Source organism: Nicotiana tomentosiformis, chromosome 5 (genome assembly GCF_000390325.3).
Source record: "Nicotiana tomentosiformis chromosome 5, ASM39032v3, whole genome shotgun sequence".
NCBI classification, from domain to species: Eukaryota; Viridiplantae; Streptophyta; class Magnoliopsida; order Solanales; family Solanaceae; genus Nicotiana; species Nicotiana tomentosiformis.
Window position 1 is genome coordinate 133,897,018 of NC_090816.1, and position 25,007 is coordinate 133,922,024.

At 34.1% G+C, this 25,007-nt stretch overlaps 1 protein-coding gene across 2 annotated transcripts; it reads left to right on the forward strand.

The window, feature by feature from the left end:
* Nucleotides 1-11,636: 11,636 nt before the first annotated feature.
* On the forward strand, nucleotides 11,637-22,101 carry LOC104084567 (peptidyl-prolyl cis-trans isomerase PASTICCINO1). 2 transcript variants are annotated; one of them, XM_070175392.1, is made up of 22 exons: nucleotides 11,637-11,794; nucleotides 11,929-11,981; nucleotides 12,117-12,216; nucleotides 12,577-12,661; nucleotides 12,788-12,857; nucleotides 13,285-13,382; nucleotides 14,188-14,310; nucleotides 14,965-14,997; nucleotides 15,224-15,282; nucleotides 15,407-15,491; nucleotides 15,764-15,922; nucleotides 17,134-17,191; nucleotides 18,141-18,289; nucleotides 18,460-18,557; nucleotides 18,701-18,770; nucleotides 18,895-18,954; nucleotides 19,288-19,344; nucleotides 20,068-20,136; nucleotides 20,502-20,579; nucleotides 20,668-20,769; nucleotides 21,342-21,413; nucleotides 21,493-22,101. In XM_070175392.1, the coding sequence occupies exons 3-22, from the start codon at nucleotides 12,131-12,133 to the stop codon at nucleotides 21,745-21,747; spliced, it is 1,866 nt and encodes a 621-aa protein (XP_070031493.1). In that variant the 5' UTR covers nucleotides 11,637-11,794; nucleotides 11,929-11,981; nucleotides 12,117-12,130; the 3' UTR covers nucleotides 21,748-22,101. The 2 variants fall into 2 exon arrangements, with proteins under 2 accessions (XP_070031493.1, XP_070031494.1); XM_070175393.1 differs by having other exon boundaries at nucleotides 11,651-11,794; nucleotides 11,932-11,981.
* Nucleotides 22,102-25,007: the final 2,906 nt, after the last annotated feature.

The following is a 25,007-nucleotide window of genomic DNA, read 5'->3' on the forward strand; positions in this document are numbered from 1 at the left end:
AATGCGACAATTTAAACTTCTTATTGAAAGACTATTGTTTTCTTTATTGACCTTTTTTAAGAAGCAACCAAGCAACAAATTCAAAAATAAGAAAATTGCATTTAGTCTTAGAGGAATAATTCATAATTATATAATGTAACTTACCATTTTGTGCTTCCAATAAGATGTTAGAAGTAATAAATTAAAAACAATTCAATACTCTAATTTATTACTAAAAATATTAATGAATATAGTTATTTGTACATTGTTGTTACTAACACTAATTATTAAATAATAAGTTTCATAGTCCACAAATACAAAAATATTGCTATCAAACGAAATAAAGTTAAAAAAAAAAAAGATTTTGAGAGACAATTATAAAGAATTAAATAATGAAGATCTAACAAAAGTTAAAACATGAAGAATTTTCGGATGAAAGGTTCTCTCAAATTTATTTTCATGGTGCGATATTAGTGTTCGATCTCAACTTATGAACTACAATTAATGAATAGAGCTTTTGAGGAGTCAAGTGATTGTTAATAAATTTTTGATAATCTACATACAAAGGTAATTACACATAATTGATCAATAACTTTTGGACGAGCTTGCGTGCGAGGCGTTGGGTACATATCAAGCATAAGTTTGGGGCGCCTGAGGCGGAAGCTTCACAAGATAAGAGTCCACATATAATCCAAGAGCATTTTACGAGTGTCTCACTCTAAGGCCAGTCTTAATTTTTCCTAAATACTATTTGGCAAGTGAAAACAAAAATGATTAAGATTTATAACTGAATATTCATTAATATTTTTACCTTTTAAATTCTTTCTTATTAAGATTTATAACTGAATATTCATTAATATCTTTACCTTTTAAATTCTTTCTTATTTGATTTATGTTGGAAGTCTTGATATTTAGGATTTTAAGAGCAATCAAGATTTTATCTTATATAAATCATTTTCTTATTTGAATAATATAATATGCTCATAATTCTTTTGGGCATAACATGACTATAATTCATTCGATGTTATCTTAAAACTCTTTTAGTTAATTACTCAAATAATAATTTTCCCTTTATTGATTATTTTGTATAATATTTTAAGACAATACTCAACTATCAAAACAAATAACGAAAAACAAAATTATAATAGAGATAGAGAGAAAGAAGGAGGGAGTTAAAAATTATAATAGAGATAGAGAATGAGCGATCTCATAACTTCGATCATTGGCGGAACACCAAAAGTTACAATAATTCATATTTTCTTATTTATTAAGCCAGCTGCACATAATCCATATTCATCATTAATTTTTAGGAACTTAAATATTTTTAATGCAAACATATTATTTAATAATTTTTATATAATTTTGAAAAAAAGTTGTATACTCAGACATGGATACACGCGCAAAGCGAGTACCATAAGACTAGTAGAACAAAATAAGTAAGAGTTATTTTGTAGTTTTAAAATTTTAAAAAAATTATATTAATTATGTTACCATTTTTTTTTTTTTTGAATTTGGAACTTTTATTAGAACATACTAAGGTGCTTCCACACCGTTACACAAAATACTAATACCCTTAAGGGCATCCCAGTTGCCAAGTTTGGCCAACATCCTACAAGCATCGTCTACTACATGCTTAACAAAGGTAGCGTCATTTTTGTCTTCCTGGTCATAACAAGAGGAGATGGTACTTCTAAATAAATAGGTTTATTGATGTTGATCTCGTAGGCTGCTTCCCTAGCTAACAAGTGAGCTACTTCATTTCCTTCTCTGAAGTTATGCATGACCTTCAACTTTCCTATTTTGGATATTAGCCACCTGCAATCATGAAGTAAAGTGTTGTAACTAGAGTATCCTTGATCCAAGTATTTTATTACCTCGTTTGAGTCAATTTTCACTTCTAGAGGAGTGAGATTCATATCCAAAGCTAGTTGAAGACTATAACGACCCAACCTCTCATTTTGAGTTTTAGCACATCGTTCGACAGTTTGAGGCCTTGAGTAGCTTCACTTCAGGTATTATGACTTGTACGTGTGGTCAGAATCGAATTTTGGGAAGATCAGAGTTGAATTGGAAAGAAAATTTTAATTTCAGAAGCTTTAAGTTGGAAGAATCGACTAAGGTTTGACTTTTGAGTAAACGACCATAGAATCGGGATTTGAAGGTTCCAATAGGTTCGTATGATAATTTCAGAATTGGGAGTATGTTCGGGTCAGATATCGGATGGCTCGAGAGTATTTCGGCGCTTATTACGGAAGGTTGGCATTTTGAAGGTTTAAGAATTTTTTAAGTTTGGAATGAAGTGGATTTTGATGTTATCGATGTCAGTTTAGGATTCCGAGCCTCGGAATAGTTCCGTATGGTGATTTTGGTCTTAGAAGCATGTCTGTGCATTGAGTTGGAAGTCTGTAGTTCGTTTTGGTGTCAATTGGCGAAAGTTGGAAATTGGATGATTTTTGGAAAGTTTGACAGGGAGTAGACTTTTTGATATCGGGGTCGTATTCTGATTTCAGAAGTGGGAGTAGGTCCGTAATGTTAATTATGACTTGTGTGAAAAGTTTGAGGTCAATCGGACTTGATTTGTTAGGTTCGACGTTGAATGTAGAAACTTGAAGTTCTAAAGTTCACTAAGCTTGAATTGGGATGTTGTAACGACCCGAACGGTCATTTTGAGTATTACAACCTCATTTTTCTATTTACTGCTCAAATTGTACTTTACAGTTGTTGTGTGAATTGCTGGGACAATTGGCTCGGGTCCGGTGAGGTTTTGGAATGAATTGGAACACTTAGTTCCAAGGTTTAAAGTTTAAGTTAAAATAGTGATCGGATGTCGATTTATGTGTAAACGACCCCGAAATGGAGTTTTGATGATTCCAATAGTTTCGTATGGTGATTTTTGGATTTAGGAGCGTGTCCGAAAAATTCTTTTGAGGTACGTAGTGGAATTAGGCTTGAAATGCCGAAAGATGAATTTTTGGGAAGTTTGACCGGGGGTTGACCTTTTGATATCGAGGTCGGAATCCGATTCTGGAAGTTGAAATAGGTCCGTAATGTGAAATGTAACTAATGCACAAAATTTGAAGTCATTCCGGATTGAGTTGATGTGTTTCGGAACAAGATGTAGAATTTGAAAGTTCAAAGGTCCTTGATTTTGAATTGAGGAGTAATCAATATTGTTAGGTGTGATTTGAGGCCTCGAGTAGGTCCGTGTTATGTTATGGGACTTGTTGATACAATTGGTTGAGGTCTCGGGGGTCTCGGATGTATTTTAAACGGTTAACGGATCAAATTTGGACTTAAGGAAATGCTGCAACTGCTGCCAACTGGTGTGATCGCACCTGCGAAGCCGCATGTGCGTGAAATAAGCCGCAGAAGCGGCCAAGAGTGGGACTGGGTAGTGCTCGCAGGTGCGAGGAATTTGCCACATCTGCGATGCCGCATGTGCGAAGGTGTTGGCATTGTCCGCAGGCGCGAAATTTGTTCCGCAAATGCGGATGCACAGGTGCGAGCCCAGGCACCGTAGGTGCAGAAATGCATGGCCAGTGTTTAAAACGAGGGTTCCGAGATTTTTTCTCATTTTGGATATTTTGGAGCCCGGTTTGGGCGATTTTGGAGAGGAAATTTTTCACACTACTTGGGGTAAGTATTTTTAACTCCCTTGTAATTATATTTCATGAATTAATCTTCATTTTTGATGTAAGATTATTGAATCTTCAAGAGAAATAGAAGGAAATTTCTATAATGTCACAAAACAAATTTTTCAAGTTTGAATACCGATTTAGAGTCGGTTTTGAGTGAAATTAGTATGGTTGAACTTATAATTGGATGGGTTGTCGTATTTTGTGAGTTTCGTCGGATTTTGAGATGTGGGCCCCACGGGTGATTTTCGGGGCGTAATTTCGAATTTTTGGAAAATATTAGCATTTTGATATGGAATTAATTCTTATAAATTGTGTGGACTGAGTCAAATTGTTATGACTAGATTCGAGCCGTTTGAAAGTTGATACGCGCAGAATAGAATTTCTGGAGCATTTTTTAGCTTGCTCGACATTGGATTTGGCTTGTTCAAAGTAAGTAACTCTTCTAATCTTGGAGTTGAGGGTATGAACCCTGAATATATGTATTTTGTGAATTGTTGGGAGGTGACACACATTCTAGGTGACGGTCGTGTGGGCGTGCACTATAGAAATAGTGACATAATTATTTCTATGGAATTTTATAGTTAAATAATCTTGGCATTTTCCATGCGGTTTTATGTGTTAAAGAAATTGAGTTGAAAAATATATTAAAAATCATGTTGAGGATATGTGCCAGTATTATTGGGACCCACATAGGTCATATTGCTGTGAATTATTGTGTTAAATTAAAAATTCATACTCAGTCATATTCATTTCATTGCATATCATATCTCCGTCTCTGTTGTTATTTATTGATACATCATATCATTATTTTTGGGCTATTTTTTATGACATTGTGAGCCCGAGAGACTGGAGAGATTGATGACTGAGTGAGGCCGATGGCCTGATTGTGAGGATGAGTGTGGATCGGGGCTGCCCGCCTGCAACATACTTTATTACTATAGCACGTGAGTTGTCCGTGCAGATTATAGCATTTGCGCTGAAGGAGCCCCTCTGGAGTCTATACATACCCCCAGTGAGCGCAGGTACCTACTGAGTACGAGTGCCGAGTGCTAAGTGACTGGGAGGCATGAGTGATTGTGAGGTATGCCCAAGTGGCAAGAGTGATTGTGAGGTATGCTAGAGTGGCACGAGTGACTGTGAGGTATGCTAGAGTGGCACGAGTGACTGTGAGGTTTGCCCGATGGGCTGTATATGAGTGATGTTCTGCCCGAGGGGTTGTTTATGATTTTTTCATTGAGTTGTATCGCATTGGCATGCACATATGATATACATGCATAGAGATGTATTTTTTCTCATGTTATACAACATCACATCATTCATGATTTCTCACACATTTTGACAGATGGGCATAGTGATGCATTTATTTTACACGAGTTATCCGGAAGGAGAATGAAACATCTTATTTATTATTGAAAATATTTTTGGAGAAATTTATTATTTTCAAATTATTCATATTATTGGCAACTTCGGCAAACGATTTGGGTTTTCACTGATGTATTTGAAAGAAAGAACTACTATTTTTTGTTGAAATCATGATTTGGCTGAGTATTTTATCCCTGAGTTACTTCTGGTATTATTTGCTTTATGTTGTTATGGATTATTGTGGACTATTGATTTTGGACCCGACCTTGGTGGAAGCTCGTCACTACTTTCAACCTACAGCTAGGTTTGTTACTTACTCAGTACATGAGGTCGGTTGTAATGATATTATACTTCTACACATTGCGTGTAGATGTTGGCTGTTGTTGTTGCTGTGCTCGATGGTTGCGGGATTTGAAGATGTACTTGCGTTCTTGTTGTAGCTGCCTCTTGTTCAGGGTAGCCTTAGATTTATAAAAGCTTTGTTTATGTATTATTCAAACAGACTATGTATTTATTTCATTTTCGCTTTGTATACTCTATTCTTAGAAGCCCATGATTTGTACTACCAGTTCTTGGGGATTGTATAAGATCAGGATCTTTATTCACTTAAATTGCTTTAATAATTATTATTAAAATTGATTAGTTGGTAATTGGCTTACCTAACGGGATGAGTTATGTGCCATCACGACTAGTTAGATTTTGGGTCGTGACAAGGTGTGATTCGTGTTTTTAGCATTTTTTATGCGATTTGAGGTCCCGATCAAGTTCGTGTAATATATTGGGACTAGTTGGTATGACTGGATAGGGTCCTGGAGGCCTCAGATGAGTTTCGGGGTGGTTCGGATCAATTCTCATTGTTTTGTCACTGTTATGATGGTGTCTGGTTTCCTCCTTCCCAAACGCGAAGGGTTTCATGCGTTCGCGAAGAGGAATTTTGGGGCTACTGTGATTTGGCCATCACGAACGCGATACAGGAGACGCAAACGTGAGGCAGAAGCTGGGAAGCCTACGCGAACGCGAGCTGGAGGCCGCGAATGCGAAGAGGAAGGGAGAGTTGGAGGCAGCCAGGCGTTAAGCCTTCGCGAACGCGGCTAGTGGCCCGCGAAAGCGAAGGGTAGTTGTCACAAGGCTTCGCGAACGTGACGAGGAGGTTGTGAATGCGTAGAGTAAATTGGAGACTGAAATTTTTGGCCTTCGCGAACGCGAAGAGGAGCAGGCCTGGGCGGACTAGTTTTAAAACGGGATTTGGATTCATTTCACTCATTTTTCACACGACTTGGGGCGATTTTTGGAGCTCTTCAAGGGGGTATTTTCATCATCTAATGCAAGGTAAGTGACTTCCACATTATTTTAGTGAAATACATGGATTATATTTGGATTTAAACATGGAAATTAGTAAAAATTTTGAATTTTGAAGAAAAACCTAAAAATTGATATTTTTGAATTTTGACCACGAAATTGGACATGAAATTAGGAATAAATCATATATTTAAGTTTGTAGTTTTATGGGTAAAGTTCATTTTCGAAAATTTTCGGAATCCTGGCACGTCGGAATCATAAACCAAGAAACTCTATCCCTCAACTTTCAGTAATCTTCTTCTAGTTTAAGAATATTATTATATTCTAACTTGAGGGAGTCTTCTAGGTTTTGAAGAAACATACTAGTAGGATAGTTACTAGAATTCTGGATACCACCTAATCGAGCTAGCAGTCTTTTTTTCCTACGGAAAAGGTCCTCAAAAGAATTGTTCTTTCAATATATCAGAGGCGACAACGTTAATGAAATTAGAGGCGACAACGTTAATGAAATCCGGGTGAGTACACCAAATAATTTCAAGCCTAAATGGTTTCTAGGTGGCACTATTAGAGGAATTAAGATTGATTAATAAGGGGTTATGGTCTAAATAAGTCCTAGGTAGATGGGTAACAGATGCACGAGGAAAAAGCGAAAGCCACTCTTCATTGGCCAAAATCCTATCCAGTCTTTCCATAATTAAATCTTTCCTCCTTTTCCTATGACTAGACCAGGTGAACTTGCATCCCTTAAATCCTAAATCAATAAGCTTACAATTGTTAATATATTCCCAAACTTTTGATGTTCTACCTAGGCTAATAGGCCTTCCTCCTAGTTTTTCACTTGACGTAAGGGCATCATTAAAATCTCCTTCTACGAGCCATGGCCATTACTGGAATATGAAAATATGAATCAATGATCCACATTCATATCACAAGATCAATAAAACTTATACTTTATAAACAGTGTGACATTTCATTATTATCATTTCAAGAAAAGAAAAGACAATAGAAAGGACTAATTTGTCAGGCATTAGTAAATTTTTGGCAGAATACATATAGGGCTACCTAAAAGGCCCGAAATAGTCCAGGACTTTAACTCAAAATAGTCATATTTCTTTCACATGGAGCACTAATAGTCTACATTCTTTAATAAAGTGGTACATTTTTAGTCTCCATGTTTGATATGAAAAAAAATATTTTTCGGTAAATATTTTAAAATAGATTTTTTTCTTTTTCTTTAAAATATTCTTTGTTTATTCATTAAACAAAGAATAAACAGCCACGTGGCTTTTTATGATTTGTTAATTTTGCCACATATCGCGTGTGAGATTCACGCATGATGTTTTTTGTACTGATTTGTTATAAGGGATTTAATAGACACAGGTTGAGTAGCTAATCGATACACTTTAATTAAGGTATCTAAGTGAAAGTATGTGCCAACTTTAGGTACACTAATAGGGACGAGATTCCTTCATGGTCCACAAGTTTCAGTTTTAACTTGTTGTTCTACGAAGAGATTTAATCTGGTCGTTGAACTTATGGATGTACGGTCCCTAGTGTTCTAAATTATGCGGGGAAAAAGACGCCACTCCTATTCTTTCCTCAATCTTTTTGCGGCTTGACTTTTGCAGATCTAATTTGTTTAAATCTGTTCTAATAAACGAGTTTTGTGATGCAATTATTTTATCATCTTAAATTATCTCCTAGGCTAAAATTGAAAGTTTGGAACAAATTATTTCCTACGCTGCTAAAGTTGGAAGTTTTCCTACTTCTGAATGAACACAGAATTTGTAAATGAAGATTAGCTTTTTCTTTTTTTCTCGTGAAGCATAAGAGCACCAACTCAAAATGGTATCAAATTAAAGCATAATGAGTTCATGCTAAAATAAATTGGGGTTATATTATTTTGTGAAATTCGAGAATTTGCGATTTTTTCTTCTGTACCTGTATCTTTATACTCCTGAATTCATGTGATATTCAGCTTTCAATAATATTCAGCAATGTGATGTTCAGATTTCAACATCGCCCAACTTGGGAGAATAGACATTAACTTGAGGCACATACAAGTTAGTAAGAATTTAGTCGAAGTATTAATTTGTTTTTCTGATTTGAATGTGTGGTAGCATATAGCTAAATCATTATTTGAGCAAATTATACATTTATCTATTGTACATTGTGTTGGTTCTGCTTTCTTGTTGTGCATTGTGCAGAGCATGTGATTGATAAAAGTTATCAAGATAGATTACATGGTTAGGCCATGTTGATTGTTGAAGCATAAGCAGCAATAAAGATAAAGAATAATGAAAGAGGAACTGTCATATTGTTCTTGTGTAAAGATCCCTTCAATTTATACTTTTTTAATTGTTCTGATACTTGTACCTGATGAAAAAATATAATAAGAACAAAAATGATTTAGGTAGAAATACCCAATCTGTTGTATAGCTATAATTTATATCTCAGTATTATCTTTAAGATATGTACTTCAATGATTTTTCAACAGTTATTGTATGTAAGAAGATGATATCTTTAAGAATATTATCAGTTTCAGTTTCATCAATAATAGGAATGAAAGTGGAATAATTCACATCCAGATTGATCAATAGCAGGAATGAAGATAGAGTAGTTTTTGTTATTAAATTATTGCCTAATTGAATATTTTCCTTACATTCTGTTAGGCGTAGTTTCGGCTTTTCGTTTTTTGTTCTTGACAAAATGTTGACGTTGATCTCTTGAATGTTGTAAAAGTTATGATGTTTACTATTAGCCTAGGAGTTTGTGTTTCTCAAATAAATAACTTTGTTGCCTCTGTTTTATCTAAATGGATTTGCATAATAGACTTAGGCTTTCATAGATTTCAGGCTTTTGGCTCTCTTGAATTTATATAAAGAATAGCCCTACTATCACTCAATTTCATTTTCTCATGAAGGTCTTGATTTAGCCACTCCTTTTGTTGTTTCTATAATATTGATAAATTTGTTAGAAACACATGTTGTTCGATGATCCTCAAAAGATGTGTGGGAGCTACTTATAACAATTTGGTATCTTAACAATTTAAACGGTATATGAGAGTCAAGTTGTATGTGAATAGTTGCAGAGAGTACTACTAATGAATAAGTGTTGAGGTTTATCTCCACCTGTGTAATGTTTACCTATATTTTTTATGTTTTAGAAAATTCACTTCAAGTATTTGTTTTAAATTTTTTTGAATTAATCTTTGTTATGTTAATAGTAAAATTATTTAACTAACTTTTGTCGATCTTTATAGTTTTTTGTTAAGTGAATTTGCTTTATACTTTTTACCGGGTTTGCAGACTCGAGTTTACAAGTCAAGATGAAGGGTTCGAAGGCCTCATATGAGCTGACAAGTTGATAATCATTTTCTAGGATTGTTAAAAAAAAGTTTATATTGTTTGGCAGGGAATTCAGCTATTTTATTTAAAAATTGTGTAAACAGTACAAGGATTTGTATAATATTGTCATACTCTGTGCACCTAATGGAATGTGAATCCATTTTTTTTGGTAGTGAATTGCAAAATATATACGAAAGAAGATATTATTGATAGTCTATATACAATTCCTTTTCTATATTATAAATTGTATAATATATAGGACAAGAAAACATTATATATTTATATTAACAGTATTTTTATCCATAATAATTATTATGACCAGCCATGCTGATTTTTAACGACCAATTTTGGCCCTTAAAGATTTTCTAGGATAATTAGGAGCTGGTCGGTGATATTGTTTAGGACTAGAAACATGGTCCTTGAAAGTGTTTTAGGGACCAGCATTTTGGCAGTCACTGAAACTCTTTAGGGACTAGTTACACAATCTCGTTGCAAAATGACCTTTAGCGACGGAGCCTATAGCGACGAGTAGCGATCAGATTTACCTGGTCGCTATTTACCATTTGGGACCAAAATTTGACTTTTAAGGACCATTTTTCTGGTCGGTAATAAACATTGTTCTTGTACTTCTATATGTATTCTGCCTAAAAGTTTTATACTTAATAAAGAAATTTATTTTAAATTAGGACTGTTATATTGAAACAGGAGGAAAACATTTGTGAAAATTTTCGTTCAGAGACATCTAAGCTCACAGGAAGAAAAAAAATTATATAGCTCTAACAAATATTTTAAAAAATCAAAATTTAATCATAAATTCATATTTAAAGAAAAGACTATTAAGAAAAGTCAATGTTAAAAAAAATCTCTATCAGTAAAAAGAAGAACTCTCTCTCTCTTAATTTATTGATTGCAAATTTTCATGCATTTTAAATATCATAAAAATTACTCATGCTTTGAAATGCGTTTTATGTAGTTTTAAAATATTAAAATCTTATTTAAAACTTAAATAATCAATATCCGAGTTATCCAAAAAATTTAAAAATTCAATCCTCGTACTCAAAACCCTGCTCTATTCTTTTGGAATTGAGGGAAACTAATTTTATCCTAAAATTAAAATTAGGAAAATATAGTGGAAAAAAGGAAATATTTGTGAATTCTTGGTCAAACACTCATAGCCTGTTTTGCCAAGGTTCTCCCCACCTCAAAACTGTTTTTTCCCCTCAAAAAATACTTTTTTCTCAACTTGAGGTGTTTGGCCAAGCTTTTTTGGGAAAAAACTGATTTTGGAAAGAAGTAGAAGCAGTTTTAGAAAAGCGAAAAAAAGAAGTTTCTCCCGAGAAGCAGAAACAGTTTTGACTTTTCTTCTTACCAAAAGTAACCTTAGCAAAATATGGTATATATCAAAATAACCTTACTTATTTTAAACTTAATACTTAGAATTAAAGATTATATTATTGAACTCTCCTAATGTATAAATATTTCTTTTTATTTTTAGGATAGCTTTCTAATAGATGGTGACTTTTGAGATGAATGCTTTTATATTTGTTAAATAATATTTTGATATATTTAAATCATCTTGAAAGAATTAAAGTACTCTTAAATTTTATTTTCATGTTTTACTTAAATAAAATAAAAAAACTTAATTATTATTTTTAATAATAAATATTTGAGATTATTTATTTATTCATATAATATTAACTATTAAGTAAATCTCTTCATGTATTTATTCGTAATTTGATACTTAAAAAGTATTTTTTGAAAAGCTTGGCTAAATACAAATTATTGCTTAAAAATACTTTTCAGATTGATTAGTCAAATACAAATTGTTTCTCTCAAAAAGTACTTTTTCGAGAAGCACTTATGAAAAAACACTTCTCCAAATAAGCAGACTATCAAAAAAACATTTCCAGCTGGGCCAAACAGGCTGTAGCAGCCCACTAATCCCTGGCTCCAAGTCCAGCCCAATCTTGTTCAATTTTCCGCTAAATTTGGTCACTACTCAGAGTCGGAGCCAAAAGTTGGAATTTTATTGTTTGTCAGTGAGTAGTTGGTGAACAAGAATATCAAACATCAAAAACTCCATCAGCAGACCAAAATACCCATTTAACTTCTAGCCATTTTTTAATAAAAAGCTTCAACCTTTAAGTCCAATTTTACATACCCATTTAGGTAAAATCCTTCAAATTCTTGGTTTTTTTGTGTTTTTATTTAGTGAGGTTATGTGTTTTTATTCATTATTTGATCTTTATTGGAGTTACTTAATATAATAATTTGTTCTTGCTATGTATTGTTACACTTTGCAGTAGCTAGTGGAAAAGCTTCAATCTTTAACTCCGATTTTTACATATCCATTAAGGTAAAATCTTTCAAATTCTTGATTTTTTGTTTGTTTTTATTAAGTGGGGTTATGTGTTTTTGTTCATTATTTGATCTTAATTGGAGTTACTGATTATAAAAATTTGTTCTTGGAATATATTATGACTCTTTGCAGTAGCTAAAGGGAAAATGGCAGTAGTAGATGATGATGATCATGAGCAACAAGTTAAGCCACCACAAGAAAAGAAGAAACCAGAGTCTGAGGATGATAAAAGGTCAAATCTTTTTTTCTGTTATCAGTTCACTTTTTTCATGAATTTATGAAAAAGTGTTTTTTTAGCTGTTAATCACTTTTTTTCAAGAAACCAGAGACTGAGGATATCAAAAGGTGTAATCTTTGTTTTTTTAAGAATTGACCCTGTTCACTTAATTCATAAATTTGTGAAAAGAAAAGTGTTTTAATGAAGTTTTTCGCTGTTTATCACTTGTTTTTTCCAAGAAACCAGAGACTGCGGATGACAAAGGATCAAATGTTTATTCTGACTCAGTTCACCTTTTTCATGAAAAGAAAAGCATTTTATTGAAGTTTTTTTGCTGTTTTATTCACATTTTGTTCAATGATGAGCTGTATGCAGAAGGAAAAAGATTGTTCCTGGTAGTTTGATGAAAGCTGTGGTGAGGCCTGGTGGTGGTGAATCAAGACCTGCTGAGGGTGAACAGGTAGTACTTTTTCTGAAATATGTGCTTGTGATGATGATTCATATTGATGGATTGGTCAGTTTTTGTGAGTGTTAGGTGGGAAAAATGTTGGTAGCTTATTTTGTTTTTCAATGAATCTTTTAACAGGTTATATATCATTGCACAGTTAGAACACTGGATGGAGTTACAGTTGAATCAACACGGTCAGAATTTGGAGGTAGGGTTGATATAATGGAACCTTTGAGAAGCTATAGGTTTACTGTCAAACAACTTATGCAGAAGGATTATGGATGTGACGTGTTGCTTAATTCACTGTTCTTGCTTTGGAATAAGGAATACCAAGTTATACTTTAGTTTACAAATAACTATATGATGACAGGATTTACAAATTAAATATACCCCACCTCTACATTTTGATTTTGTCATATAAGTTAACTCCGTTTTATTCCCATGGATGCAATAGGACTTTACAGCTTGTTTGCCATCACTTCATGCCATAAAATTGTTTTAACTTTGTTTCTTTGAATGATTACACTTACTTTTTGCTTCACTCACTCTTACCTCTGCTCTCTAATTTGCAATATGCCAACTCATATTGCTTCATTGCACTGCGATCTTTTCTCTTTTACATTTTTGTTACACAGGAAAGGGTACCCCAATAAGGCATGTTTTGGGAAAGAGCAAGTTGATTTTGGGATTGCTAGAGGGGATTCCGACAATGTTGAAGGGCGAAGTTGCAATGGTAGATCATTTTGAACCTCAAATTTAGTTATCACAATGCAAATCTGTCCATTTAAAGTCTGTTAAAAGTAAACAAATCATAACATTCTACTTTTTTCAGTTAAGTAATCTTGAACCCCACCAAAAAAAAAAAAAAAAAAAAAAACCCGAACGAATATTTAGTGATACTACCCGGACAGAAGTATCACTGAGTGGGTTGCTCTAGTGGTGAGCACCCTCCACTTCCAACCAAGAGATTGTGAGTTCGAGTCACCCCAAAAGCAAGGTGGGGAATTCTTGGAGGGAGGGAGCTGAGGGTCTATCGGAAACAGCCTCTCTATCCCAGAGTAGAGGTAAGGTCTGCGTACACACTACCCTCCTCAGACCCCACTAGTGGGATTATACTGGGTTGTTGTTGTCCCTGGATAGAAGTATAAGTGCAAAACACTTCAATGGTAAATTAATCTCCTCCAACAAGATGTAGTGAATCAGTCAAACCTTAATTTTCTGTTGACAGCACTATAGCAGCGGTTAAATCTACTTGTTTAGTAACCTCTTCAGAATATGATACATCTCCAATATTTTGCATACATTTTTTTTATTCAAGTAATATTTTGGATACCCAATACCGTTAAAGGGGATAAAAATGATAAAATAATTTCCGATCATTCTGATAAGTTAAATGTAGTTGCCAACTCCACCTGCTTTATATATGCCCCTTAATATGAGCTTGTGAAGTCATTTTCCCTTTGTTCTTACACCTTTGCATGGATGATATGAATAATCATATTCCTAGCTCACTTTAAGTGTGGCTCGTGTTATCGCAGTTCAAAATGAAACCTGAAATGCACTATGGAGAGGAGGATTGTCCAGTTGCAGTTCCAGATAACTTTCCCAAGGATTCTGAGCTTCATTTTGAGATTGAGCTGACTGAATTCTCCAAAGTCAAGGCAAGAATGTTTGTAAATCCTATATAATGTTAATGACAATGAAAGAGCAATCTGTTCCCTCTAGTCCCTTTTACTTTTTGTAATTGCTCATATGAGTTGGTGCCTTCATAGCCTTGTTGGAGCTGTATGCACTGCTGTTTATTCCCGACTATGGCAACTCTTGATATCATTTATTTTGCCCCTTAGTTTGTTATTCTATATCTTTAAGTATCACAAGGATGGTAGTTCTATTTTTATTAGAAACATGTAGGAACGAAGAGAAGGTGGACGCATTAAAAAAATATGAATACTAGGGTTGTACACTTTACATACAAAGCATGGCCAGCATGGACACCTATAGCTGACTATTTAGATTTGTTGATATTTCTTCAATTTGGAGAATGACTAGGATTGAAGGAGCATAGAAAAAACTGCCAGCTACCAACTTAAGGAAGTTTCTATCATTTTGAGTTCTTTCCTTTTATCTTGTTTCTTATATATGCATTTGTTGTTATTTTCTTTCCTTTTCAGATCAGTACCAGATTTCCCAAAGTTGTCGAAAACTTTTCTCTCGGACCTTTGAATTATTACCTTTTTAATCCTCTTTTTAAGAAATTTTGGTGGTTTCATTGATGGTAAGATGTATCTCTAACAGTTGCTTTTTTAAATTCTCAGGTGATAACTGCTGATCTGGGAGTCCTAAAGAAGGTATTAAGAATATTTTTACTTTATCCACCCTGCACCACAGCAACTTATTTGAGCACATGGGTAAAATATGTGCAAGTGTGCGTATGTGTGTTTGTCTGAGTCTCTGTCACAATCTGGTGTTTTTATTCGAAGCTGGTTATCAGTGTAATAGCATATTGAACTTAAGTGTATTAGATGGAATAAGTAAAATGATTGTTTCTAACTATTTCTTTTCATTACTAAACAGGTTATAGAAGAAGGACAAAGCTGGGAAACACCTCGGGAACCTTACGAAGTAAAAGCTTGGTAGAAACCCTTATTTCTCCTGAGGCAGCTAATTCCTAAGGATGTTGCACTGATAGTTGTGAACATCTGAGCCGTCCTTAAATGTCACTCAGATGTGTATAATCTGAATTATTATTTATTCTAGGATTTCCGCAAAGTCGGGGGATGGGAAAGTGATTCTATCGCGGACTCAGGGTGAACCATATTTCTTCACATTTGGTAAATCTGAGGTTCGCTAATACCTTGTGAACTTTTGCTATACCTTCTTGATAGCTGATTCTTGCTCCAGTATTTAATACACTAGCTTATCCCTTGTCTATTCGCTTTTTCCCCTATTTAAAGAAAAAGCTACTATCTACTACTAGTATTGTTGTTTCATTTTAAATTGAGTTCAGATGCCAAACTCCTTAATCTTGCTGTCCAGGGTTTGAATTCTCCTTTTATATTGACTGCCAATGTGTATCTATTATCTAATCTTGGGTTCTTTTTTCACCAACTTTAGGTACCCAAAGGTCTCGAACTGGGAACGGGGACCATGTCACGTGGAGAGAAAGCAGTGATTTATGTTAAAAGTCAATATTATACAGAATCACCTCTGATGCCTGTGGTAGAAGGTGTTGACGAAGTCCATTTCGAGGTTGAACTTGTCCATTTTGTTCAGGTAGACGCTGTATATCTTGATTATTCCAGAGGTGCTTCTTTCTATCGCAGAACATATTCTTTTATCTATATTTTTTGTGTTCTTCATCTTCAACTTTCATTCACTATATTATAAATGAAATACCTACCCGTTTTGAGCAGATATCACATGAGTATGGGTACTTGACAGATCCTTAAAGCTACACTAAGACTTCCTAATATTTGGACATGTAGGTGTTGTATACACACCTGTAACCTATACCCTGATACATACCAATACTCAAGTCAGTGTAACATAGGTCTTCAATGATATTCCCATTTCACTCAGTAACTCGCGGTTACATGTTTAATGAGTTCAGTCTTTCAATTTGGTGTTTGTTCAGCCTCACCACTATAATTTGGTGTATTCCTCTGAATGTAATCATGATCTTTTGTCTTGTGCTTGATATAATTTCTCTATTGGTAGGAAGTATTTCATTATAATTGTAACTACTTTACCATTTTTTTATAATCTCATGCTTGAATTCCACTTTCATAAGGATGGGTGCAAAGATAACCACAAGTGTAAACATAAACGTCTATGTGTCTCCATTGTTGACTAATATGCTTGAGGCCAAAGAAAGGAACTTGTTTCTTCAGAGCACTGGTGTGGTGTGTAGGTTCCATGGAGCACAAATTAGTGTAATTTTGGTTTCTCATATTTGTTTCAGATTTTTGGGCTTCTTGGGGGTAGTGACTCATTTGTGGAATGATGGGTAAAGTTAACCAGAGAAAAAATACAATGGAAGCAAAGGATCCATATATGTGATATCAACTAGATGGAATTAAGACTTAGTTGTTATTATTACACTTAGATTAGATCTGGCGTTAATCAGGCATCTTTTTCAATCTAGTTGGAATATGTCTAAGGATAAGTGAGAGATCTAGGGAACATATAGTATTAATGAACTCCTAATTCCTGTAAGAAACAAATTACTTAGTGTTGGAACGAAACAGGTCTGAATAAAGCGAGAATGAATATGAGATTTGTATGGCTGAGTCGAACTGATTAGGATTGAGGTATGATTTGTTTGGTTGATTGTGTTTTATGCATTTGCTTTTTAATTTGGAAAAGTGGCGCAGACTTTTAACTTCAGTGCGATTTACATTTTATGGGCAAGGAAGAAGTCTGCTCGATTTATCTTTTACTGCTTTTCTGCTTTGAAAATCTAAATGCGGGTATTGTTGACGCAGGTGCGAGATGTGCTTGGCGATGGACGCCTCATAAAACGCCGAATTCGTGATGGAAGAGGTACCGTTGAGACTTAAGTTCCACACACGACTTTGAGCTTATATATTGTTACCTCTTCAGCACCCCTCATCACTGTGATCTGTCAAGTACTGTATAATATATCCGAGTGACATAAGACAATTGAGCTATTCTATTTTTGGGTTTTAATAGTATTTATATCAGAATCAAACAGCTTATCTGAGACCTACAGTACAGTCTATTTGTTATCCACATGGTGATTCATCTTATTCCCTTGTTTCACACGGCATTTACTTCCCTAAATTTATGTCCTTTTCATGAATTGGTTATCTTTCTCAACTGTTAAACTGCAGTATTTATGATTGACTATTTTGAGAAACTATAGCTCATTTATTTACTTACATCATTTGCTTAATTATTTCCCTTTTGGGTAAATGCAATTGAATCTGACGTAACCTCAAATTTGCCAATTCTTTCAAGACGACAATTATCTTAATGATTGGGAGGAATAGATGTCCAGTGAGGTGAAAACACTTGGATGTTGATTTACAAAACCCAGCAAGAGTTTTCCCACTCCTTCTGGTCCATCTTATTTTAGATTATATTGCATGATACTTATAACTTATCTACTATAGTGTCTGGCTGCCGCTAATCTATCCTACGACTCCTTAATTAGTGGTCAACACTTACTGACAGACAAAAGGTCTATGACTAATCTAGGTGTAAACGTTCTTATTTAGGCACCAAGGTCGTTCTTTTATGGGACTTTGTTATAGGATATTAACTGTATTCATGGTAAAATATGATAATAGTTTTGCTTGGTTTCTGTATGGAGTCGACAGTTATTGTCTTCACTCTTGTATTTAAGATGTTCCTGTTGATGGAGGTGTTAGATGTCCTTTTGATTCCAATGCCATGTACACCTGTTGCGTTTATACGGTAGGGTTAATATTAACTGAAAAAAGCATTCGCACTTTTATGAAATAATTAGGTGAATTTCCTATGGATTGCCCTCTGCAAGACAGTCTACTGCGTGTACACTACAAAGGCTTGCTTCTTAATGAAGAAAAGACGGTGTTCTACGATACAAAATTCGATAACAATGGTCAGCCTTTAGAGTTCAGCTCTGGAGAAGGGCTTGTAAGTCATTTGACCTCATAACATGATCTATTCCTTGTTTTTGTTTGTCTTTTTATTTCACCATTGTCAGTATAGCTTGCTTACAAGGATACTGTATCTAGGAGTTAAACATTCTTTTGATTTTAATTCTTCCAGTTTGTATGACTAAGTTCTTTATTTTCAACATCTAGGTACCTCAAGGGTTTGAAATGTGTGTTCGTTTGATGTTGCCTGGAGAGATAGCTCTCGTAACATGCCCGCCTGATTATGCTTATGACAAATTTGAAAGGTTAGGAGGTAGAAAACTTGGGCTTGTACTTTTGCCTTTTCTTGGTGCTCTCGATTTGAATTCTGATCATCACGAACACGTCTTTTCTGATGAGAATTCCCCGCTAATCATAGCATTTTATAATTCATTTTTCATGTGCTCAGGCCAGCTAATGTTCCTGAAGGTGCTTACGTACAGTGGGAAATTGAGCTTCTTGACTTTAACACACCGAAGGTAAAAGTACCAATAGAGGCTATGTATAAGATAGTAAAATGGTAAGGTGAGAGAAGGGGAAAGAATCTGCACGCACTGCTGATTCATAGGACTGAATGCTTGTGCTCTCCGTGCCAAATTGCAGGACTGGACTGGTTTCAGTTTCAGAGAAATTATAGAAGACGTAGAGAAGATCAAAGGCACGGTATGTATCAAGTGTATGTTTGCAGAAACGTTGATTAATACAGATATTCTGCTGCTTTTTAAATGATTATTGAGTTTCCACGGTAGATACATGTCTATAGCTTTGAGTATGGTTGGTATATGCATTAAACGGGCACTTTGTCCTAATATTAATCTGGATGCTTGGACTAGGTTTAGGGCCTCAACTGTTAACCTGTAATCTGGATATATTTGATCCTTTAAGAAAGTTTGCTTTTGTAGTTGGAAACGCTGTCATACCTGGATAAAAATTGGTTACAACAGAGCTAGTATTCATTTTAAGGGAAGTCCTTTGCTGCAACATGTTCCTTTTCAGGGTAACAGGCTTTTCAAGGAAGAGAAATTTGAACTAGCGAAAGCAAAGTATGAGAAGGCAAGTGCTCTCTTCTCTTTTCTTGTTCTTTTTCCTTTCTTTCTTCCTTTTTTTGTTTTTTGGTTTTCTTCTTGATCAGAAGTTGTTTTGGTGGTTTTTCCCTCCAACTCTCGGATTAACTTCAGTTGGGATCAGTGTTCAAATTGATTGTTCTTTTTCACTAGTTGAAATTGGAGCTCTATTACATTCTATTGTCACTTCTAGGGGGGCTTAATAATGTGACTTAATGTTGGTTTTTTGTACTGTTAGCATCGTGATCTAATTTGCCACATATACCTTGTTCAAGCAAAAGAGCTCTAATGAACTGTTTGTTGCTACTAAATAAGTTTTTGAGTTATTTGGTTTTTTATTAATCATAATCGCCAGAGTTTTCCAGACCCAACTTGTGGGATTATACTGGGTGGTTGTTGTGTGTTAAGCATAATCGCCAGAATTTTGTTTCTTAAGGACTGCCTGTTTAAGACTTCTGATTGATTCCTCCTCCATTCCATTGTGTTTTGATCTATATTTTAAAGCAATCAAGAACCTTGGAGTTTGCCTTCTTATAAATATCTATTTGAAATTAAAGACGTTGCTAGCTATTGATTCCTCAAACTACTTCACATTTATGAGAAACAAGGGTCCCATAAAGTTAGATATTCCATTTTATGCGGCATTTCTATTTGGATCAATGAGGAATTCTAAACTTAAGGGATGAATTTTGAACTTGTATTTTTCTTACAGGTGCTTCGCGAGTTTAATCATGTTCATCCTCAAGATGACGAGGAGGGAAAGGAATTTTCGAACACTAGGGTAATTTTGTTCACAGAACAGATTATATTGTTATTATTTTAACTTATTAGAAAAAGGATTTTACGGTCAGACTTCTCTATAACAGCATCCCTATATAACAATCATTTACTATAAAAGCCAAGTTTTTCTCGGAATTGATGTTTATATTATGTTACAATATATGTCCTCTATAACAGCACTTCACTATAGCAACCAAAAACTATCGGAACAAACGAAGTTGTTATAGAGAGGTTTGACGGTATATTATTACTTTTTTGAAAAAAAAAGGAAAATTTTACTTTCATTACAATCAAAATGATTGATTATTTCCTTTCTGTCAATTTTCGACTTCTTAAAGGCTTTTTTTCCCTTGTGAATGTACAAAGAATTTGTTGCATCTTAATGTTGCTGCCTGCTTTCTGAAACTGGGAGAGCATAAGAAGTCAATTGAGGCGTGCAATAAGGTGACTCTCGAACTTTGTGCTAGCTGGCATATATGCAGGCCTCTCTTTTTCGAATCTAGCTAGACTTGTTTCTGATGGTATTGTGTAGGTGTTAGACGCAAATCCTGTTCACGTGAAAGCTTTCTATCGGCGTGGAATGGCCTACATGGCTTCTGGAGATTTCGAAGAAGCAAGAGCTGATTTTAATAAGGTGGTTTCTTCTTCTTGTATTTAGGCTATTAGGTAAAAGGTACTGGGGCATTTGGAATTTTACGAACAGAAAACTTACCCTGTTGACCGTATTATAGTTCTTAACCTTTCAGATGGTCTAGGTCCGTCCAGGCTTCCACTGTCATTTGTGAGAAATGCCGTAAACAATGGCAAAAATGTTAATTAGATAGTCTTAAAATACAGATTTCAGAAGTCTTTTCCGAGGTTTTGGAATAAGTAACACGGAACGTCACTCCCCTCAAGTCTCTATCATCAATGTGCAATGACTAACAAATACCGAGTAACATGAACATCATCCCCTAGGTATTTGTCATCAAGGTCGGCCGAAATGACTAGCAAATACCGAGTGACATCTCTCACTTTTGAATGTTATTGTAAGAACTTTTAATGAGGTCATTTTTCGAAGTTTAGGTGCTGAATAGATCAAAGACAAAAGGGGATCAGTGCCACATTTAGAGTAGTTAAGCGCTCCTGGCTCAATTTAAGATAGAGTTAAATATTATGCTTAATTGGATGCTGAGACATTCTAAGTTACACATGCAATGCTTGTAGATGATGAGCATCGACAAGTCATCCGAGGCGAGTGCTAAGGCAGCACTTTTGAAACTGAAAAAGGAGGAACAGGTTAGTAGGTGTACTGTACATAAACCTTTTATCCATTTTATGTTTTTTGACTGTAATTCCCAATCATTTGGACAAGCAGGAAGTCGAGAGGAGGGTTCGTGAGCAATTTAAGGGACTGTTTGACAAAAGACCTGGTGAGATTGCAGAAGTCGGGACTAATGACAGAGGGGATGATGCTATAGGTGAAAATTTTGAGAAAGACGATCTTGACAATTTAGACAGCCATGAAGAGAGAACTCATCAGACAACAGCGCCTCCACCTCGCTCAGGTATTTTGTCCCAATTGAGAAAGCTTTTCACATCTGTTGGCCTGAACCGGTGCACCATATTGTGAGGATTCAAAACCACGAAATCCCAGCAACAATCTCTCAACATCGTGTCGTTTACACTCTAGCCTTGAGAGCCAAGGTGTTTTAATCAGTTTCTCCTAAGAAAACATAGTCCAACCGGCAAAAATTGGCGGTGATTGTTCACTTTGATAGCACAAAATAAACTGATAGGTGAGAAAACAGAAAAGAAAGAACTTTATCTTTGACATAGATGATGTTGCTGGAGTTGTTGGTCCTGAAAATGGGATTTTCCTTTCTACCAGTGAGGCCAGTCTATAAGAATTTTACAAACTATAGCTCTGTTGAGGATACTAAATGACTAATCTGAATCATTACAACTTCCAGTTTACTTTCTTCAATTGCTAATGTGCACTTATCTTTCAAGTTCTTATGTCAATGATACAAAACAACAACAAATCCAGTGTATTCCCATACATTGGGTTTGGGGAGGGTAGTGCGTACGTAGACCGTACCCCTACCTTATAGAGATAGAGAGATTGTTTCCTATAGACCCTCGGCTCAAAGTGTTTCTATGTGCATTATAAAGTTTTAAGTAGTAAACCAACTGGCAAAGCATGGGTGTAGGATGCTTAATACTACTAGTATTAACATTTTGCAGTTCTTTCTTTGTCTCAGGTAGACGTATTACATCATGTAATATTAATACAACTAAAGTGCTTATATAAGCACCCAAATTTGTGCTAATTCATATTAAGTAGTATAATATTTCTTTGGGAATCTTACAAGAAATGTCCCAAAAAATTCTCGAACTTACCAACCTCTAGCCATTAATCATAAACTTACCAAAACTAGCCAAACACATAAAAATTGAAAACCCAAAGAAATAAGGTTCTTTCTCTCCAAGAATCATACACAAATCTTCTTCCATATTTTCAAGCATGATTAGTAACATTAGATGCAAGACGGAAAGAAAATTCATGGATGAGGTAGTAAATAAAGTGATAAAATACAAATATATATATATATATATATATATATATATATATAGGACTTTTTTCAACGGGTATGGTTGAGATTCATTGAAAACGTATAGATGAGTCAATATACAAAATATAAGGAAAACTGGATGTGATTTGGTATCAAAATTCGTAGTTAAAATCGAGTTTAATTTTTTTTTTCTGCGACACCTGTATCATGCATGTATCTCACACGCCGGTATACATGGATATACATGTAATACACATTTGATGCATATGTGAATTGTGATACACAGTGTGGTACACATATCAGTTTTTTCATGTTCATCTTCTACTTCGAATTTTCAATTCAAATTGCCTCAAAACTCAATCAAATCACCCCAAAACTGAGATTGGGGCTCCTTAAGATGTACCCAATTTATTCTAATAATACTCACTCAAAAGAAAGCAAAAATTTGACATTTTTGGCTACAAATAGCTAATTGGCTAATATTAGTAATATTTTATGAATTGACTAATTTTTGTAATAATTTACTTATAAATGGATATAGCTTGTATTTTCCCTATTTCTTTGGCACAAAAAATAAGTGTAAGCACCTATTTTACTAATGGGCTGATTCATGATCCATTAATAAGTGATTTTATTAAGTCCTTACACATATACTAGTGTAGTGGCGGGAGTTTCTTATACAATAGGTCTCGGTTCAACTCTCATTGTCCACCTTCCCCGGTCCGGCCGTTCCTTGTCTCCTTATGCAATTTAAAAAATGTCCAATTGATAATTCTCATTTTTACAATTTAGATGATTTATAGCCACATAAAATATATTTATCTTATTTTACACCATAAATTTAAAAGTCTTTTTTTTTCTTAAACTTTATATCCAGTAAAATAGATTCACATAAATTGAAACAGAAAGAGTAAGTGATTTTTTTTATTTGTCCAAATATTGATCGACATGTATTGTGTGAAATTAATCGAGGTATGATCAAGTTGGTCAGATGAATATTAAAAAAAAAAGAAAAGAAAACACAAAGTACAATGTCACTATTTTCAAGTCTAAAATGGATAGCAACTGCCAAGGTCTAGTTAAACTGGTCCCATAGACTAATAATAAGCCAAAGAATCCACTATATTGTATTCTCATAGAAATTTAAATAAAATTCAGATATCAGAAAGTAGTGCATAGGGATTGTCCCAATAAAGGGAAATGGGGAACAGCACAATGTAACAACAAAAATTGCCGTCGATTTTGAAAAATTTGGAGCTCAGAAAATTTTAGTTTGAATTCAGCATATAAAACACATAAAAAGCCCCAATATTCCCATTATCTTATACACCATATCAAAAGATTTTATTAATTCTACCAGATTTTGGGATTTTTGCATTCACTGAAATATGTTACACTCAGCCTCAGGTTATTTAAATAACCAATTACAATTGACAAGTAGATTAATTAATTAATTAATAGAAAAATAATATTTTATAGTCGCTCTCAAAATAATAGCAAAAAAATATATAATTTTATATATTTTTCTGTATATATATATGTATATATATTATGTATGTTATATACAAAAATTATACAAATTGTATATACTTTTTCGACTACCGAATATAAATAGTTTCTGACGCGAGCTAAAAGTGATAAAAGCCTAGATTAATAACTTAGAAAATAATGTAAGTTACTACTATTACTAGTAAGTTAGAGTTAGATTTTATTTTCAACGCGCAAAATTGTAAAATGCCTTGATTTCACTCCTGAATTGGACGTGGTGACGGGTCACATCAATATAGGCGGAATCAAGAATTTATATAAGGGAATTCAAAATAATTTTTACGATGTCATAGTTTGAAATTTGAACCTATGACCTAACGCAATTTTGTACCCTCTTTACTACTATACTTGATTTTTCTACATGTCATGAGAATTTAACAGCTTACAAATAAATAAAAAAATTATATTTACTCTATTTACATAGTTTAACTTTATGACGAACACAGTGTAACCTACTAGTGGTTGCTCCTTATTCAAATTATTCATTTTTCGTCAATATCAATAAAGATGATCATAAAAATTAAGATCCAAACGAATCAAACTGGCGACTATTCCGACTTAGGCGTATATTAATTTCGGATCAGAATCAACAATTAAAATAAATTTTTTTTTTGCATCATTATATGTTCATATATATATATATATATATATATATATATATATATATATATATATATATATCAAATTTAAATTTTGACTCCACATATATGTGATTTACTTACATATTTTTTGAACAAAAAGAGAAAGAAAAAAAAAAGATTTAAAGAAT

Coding starts and splice junctions, on each gene's coding strand:
- LOC104084567 (XM_070175392.1), top strand. CDS start 12,131: ATGGCAGTAGTAGATGATGATGATCATGAGCAACAAGTTAAGCCACCA. Junction 18,290..18,459: donor TCAGCTCTGGAGAAGGGCTT/GTAAGTCATTTG, acceptor TTCAACATCTAG/GTACCTCAAGGGTTTGAAAT. Junction 19,345..20,067: donor CGAAAGCAAAGTATGAGAAG/GCAAGTGCTCTC, acceptor TTTTTCTTACAG/GTGCTTCGCGAGTTTAATCA.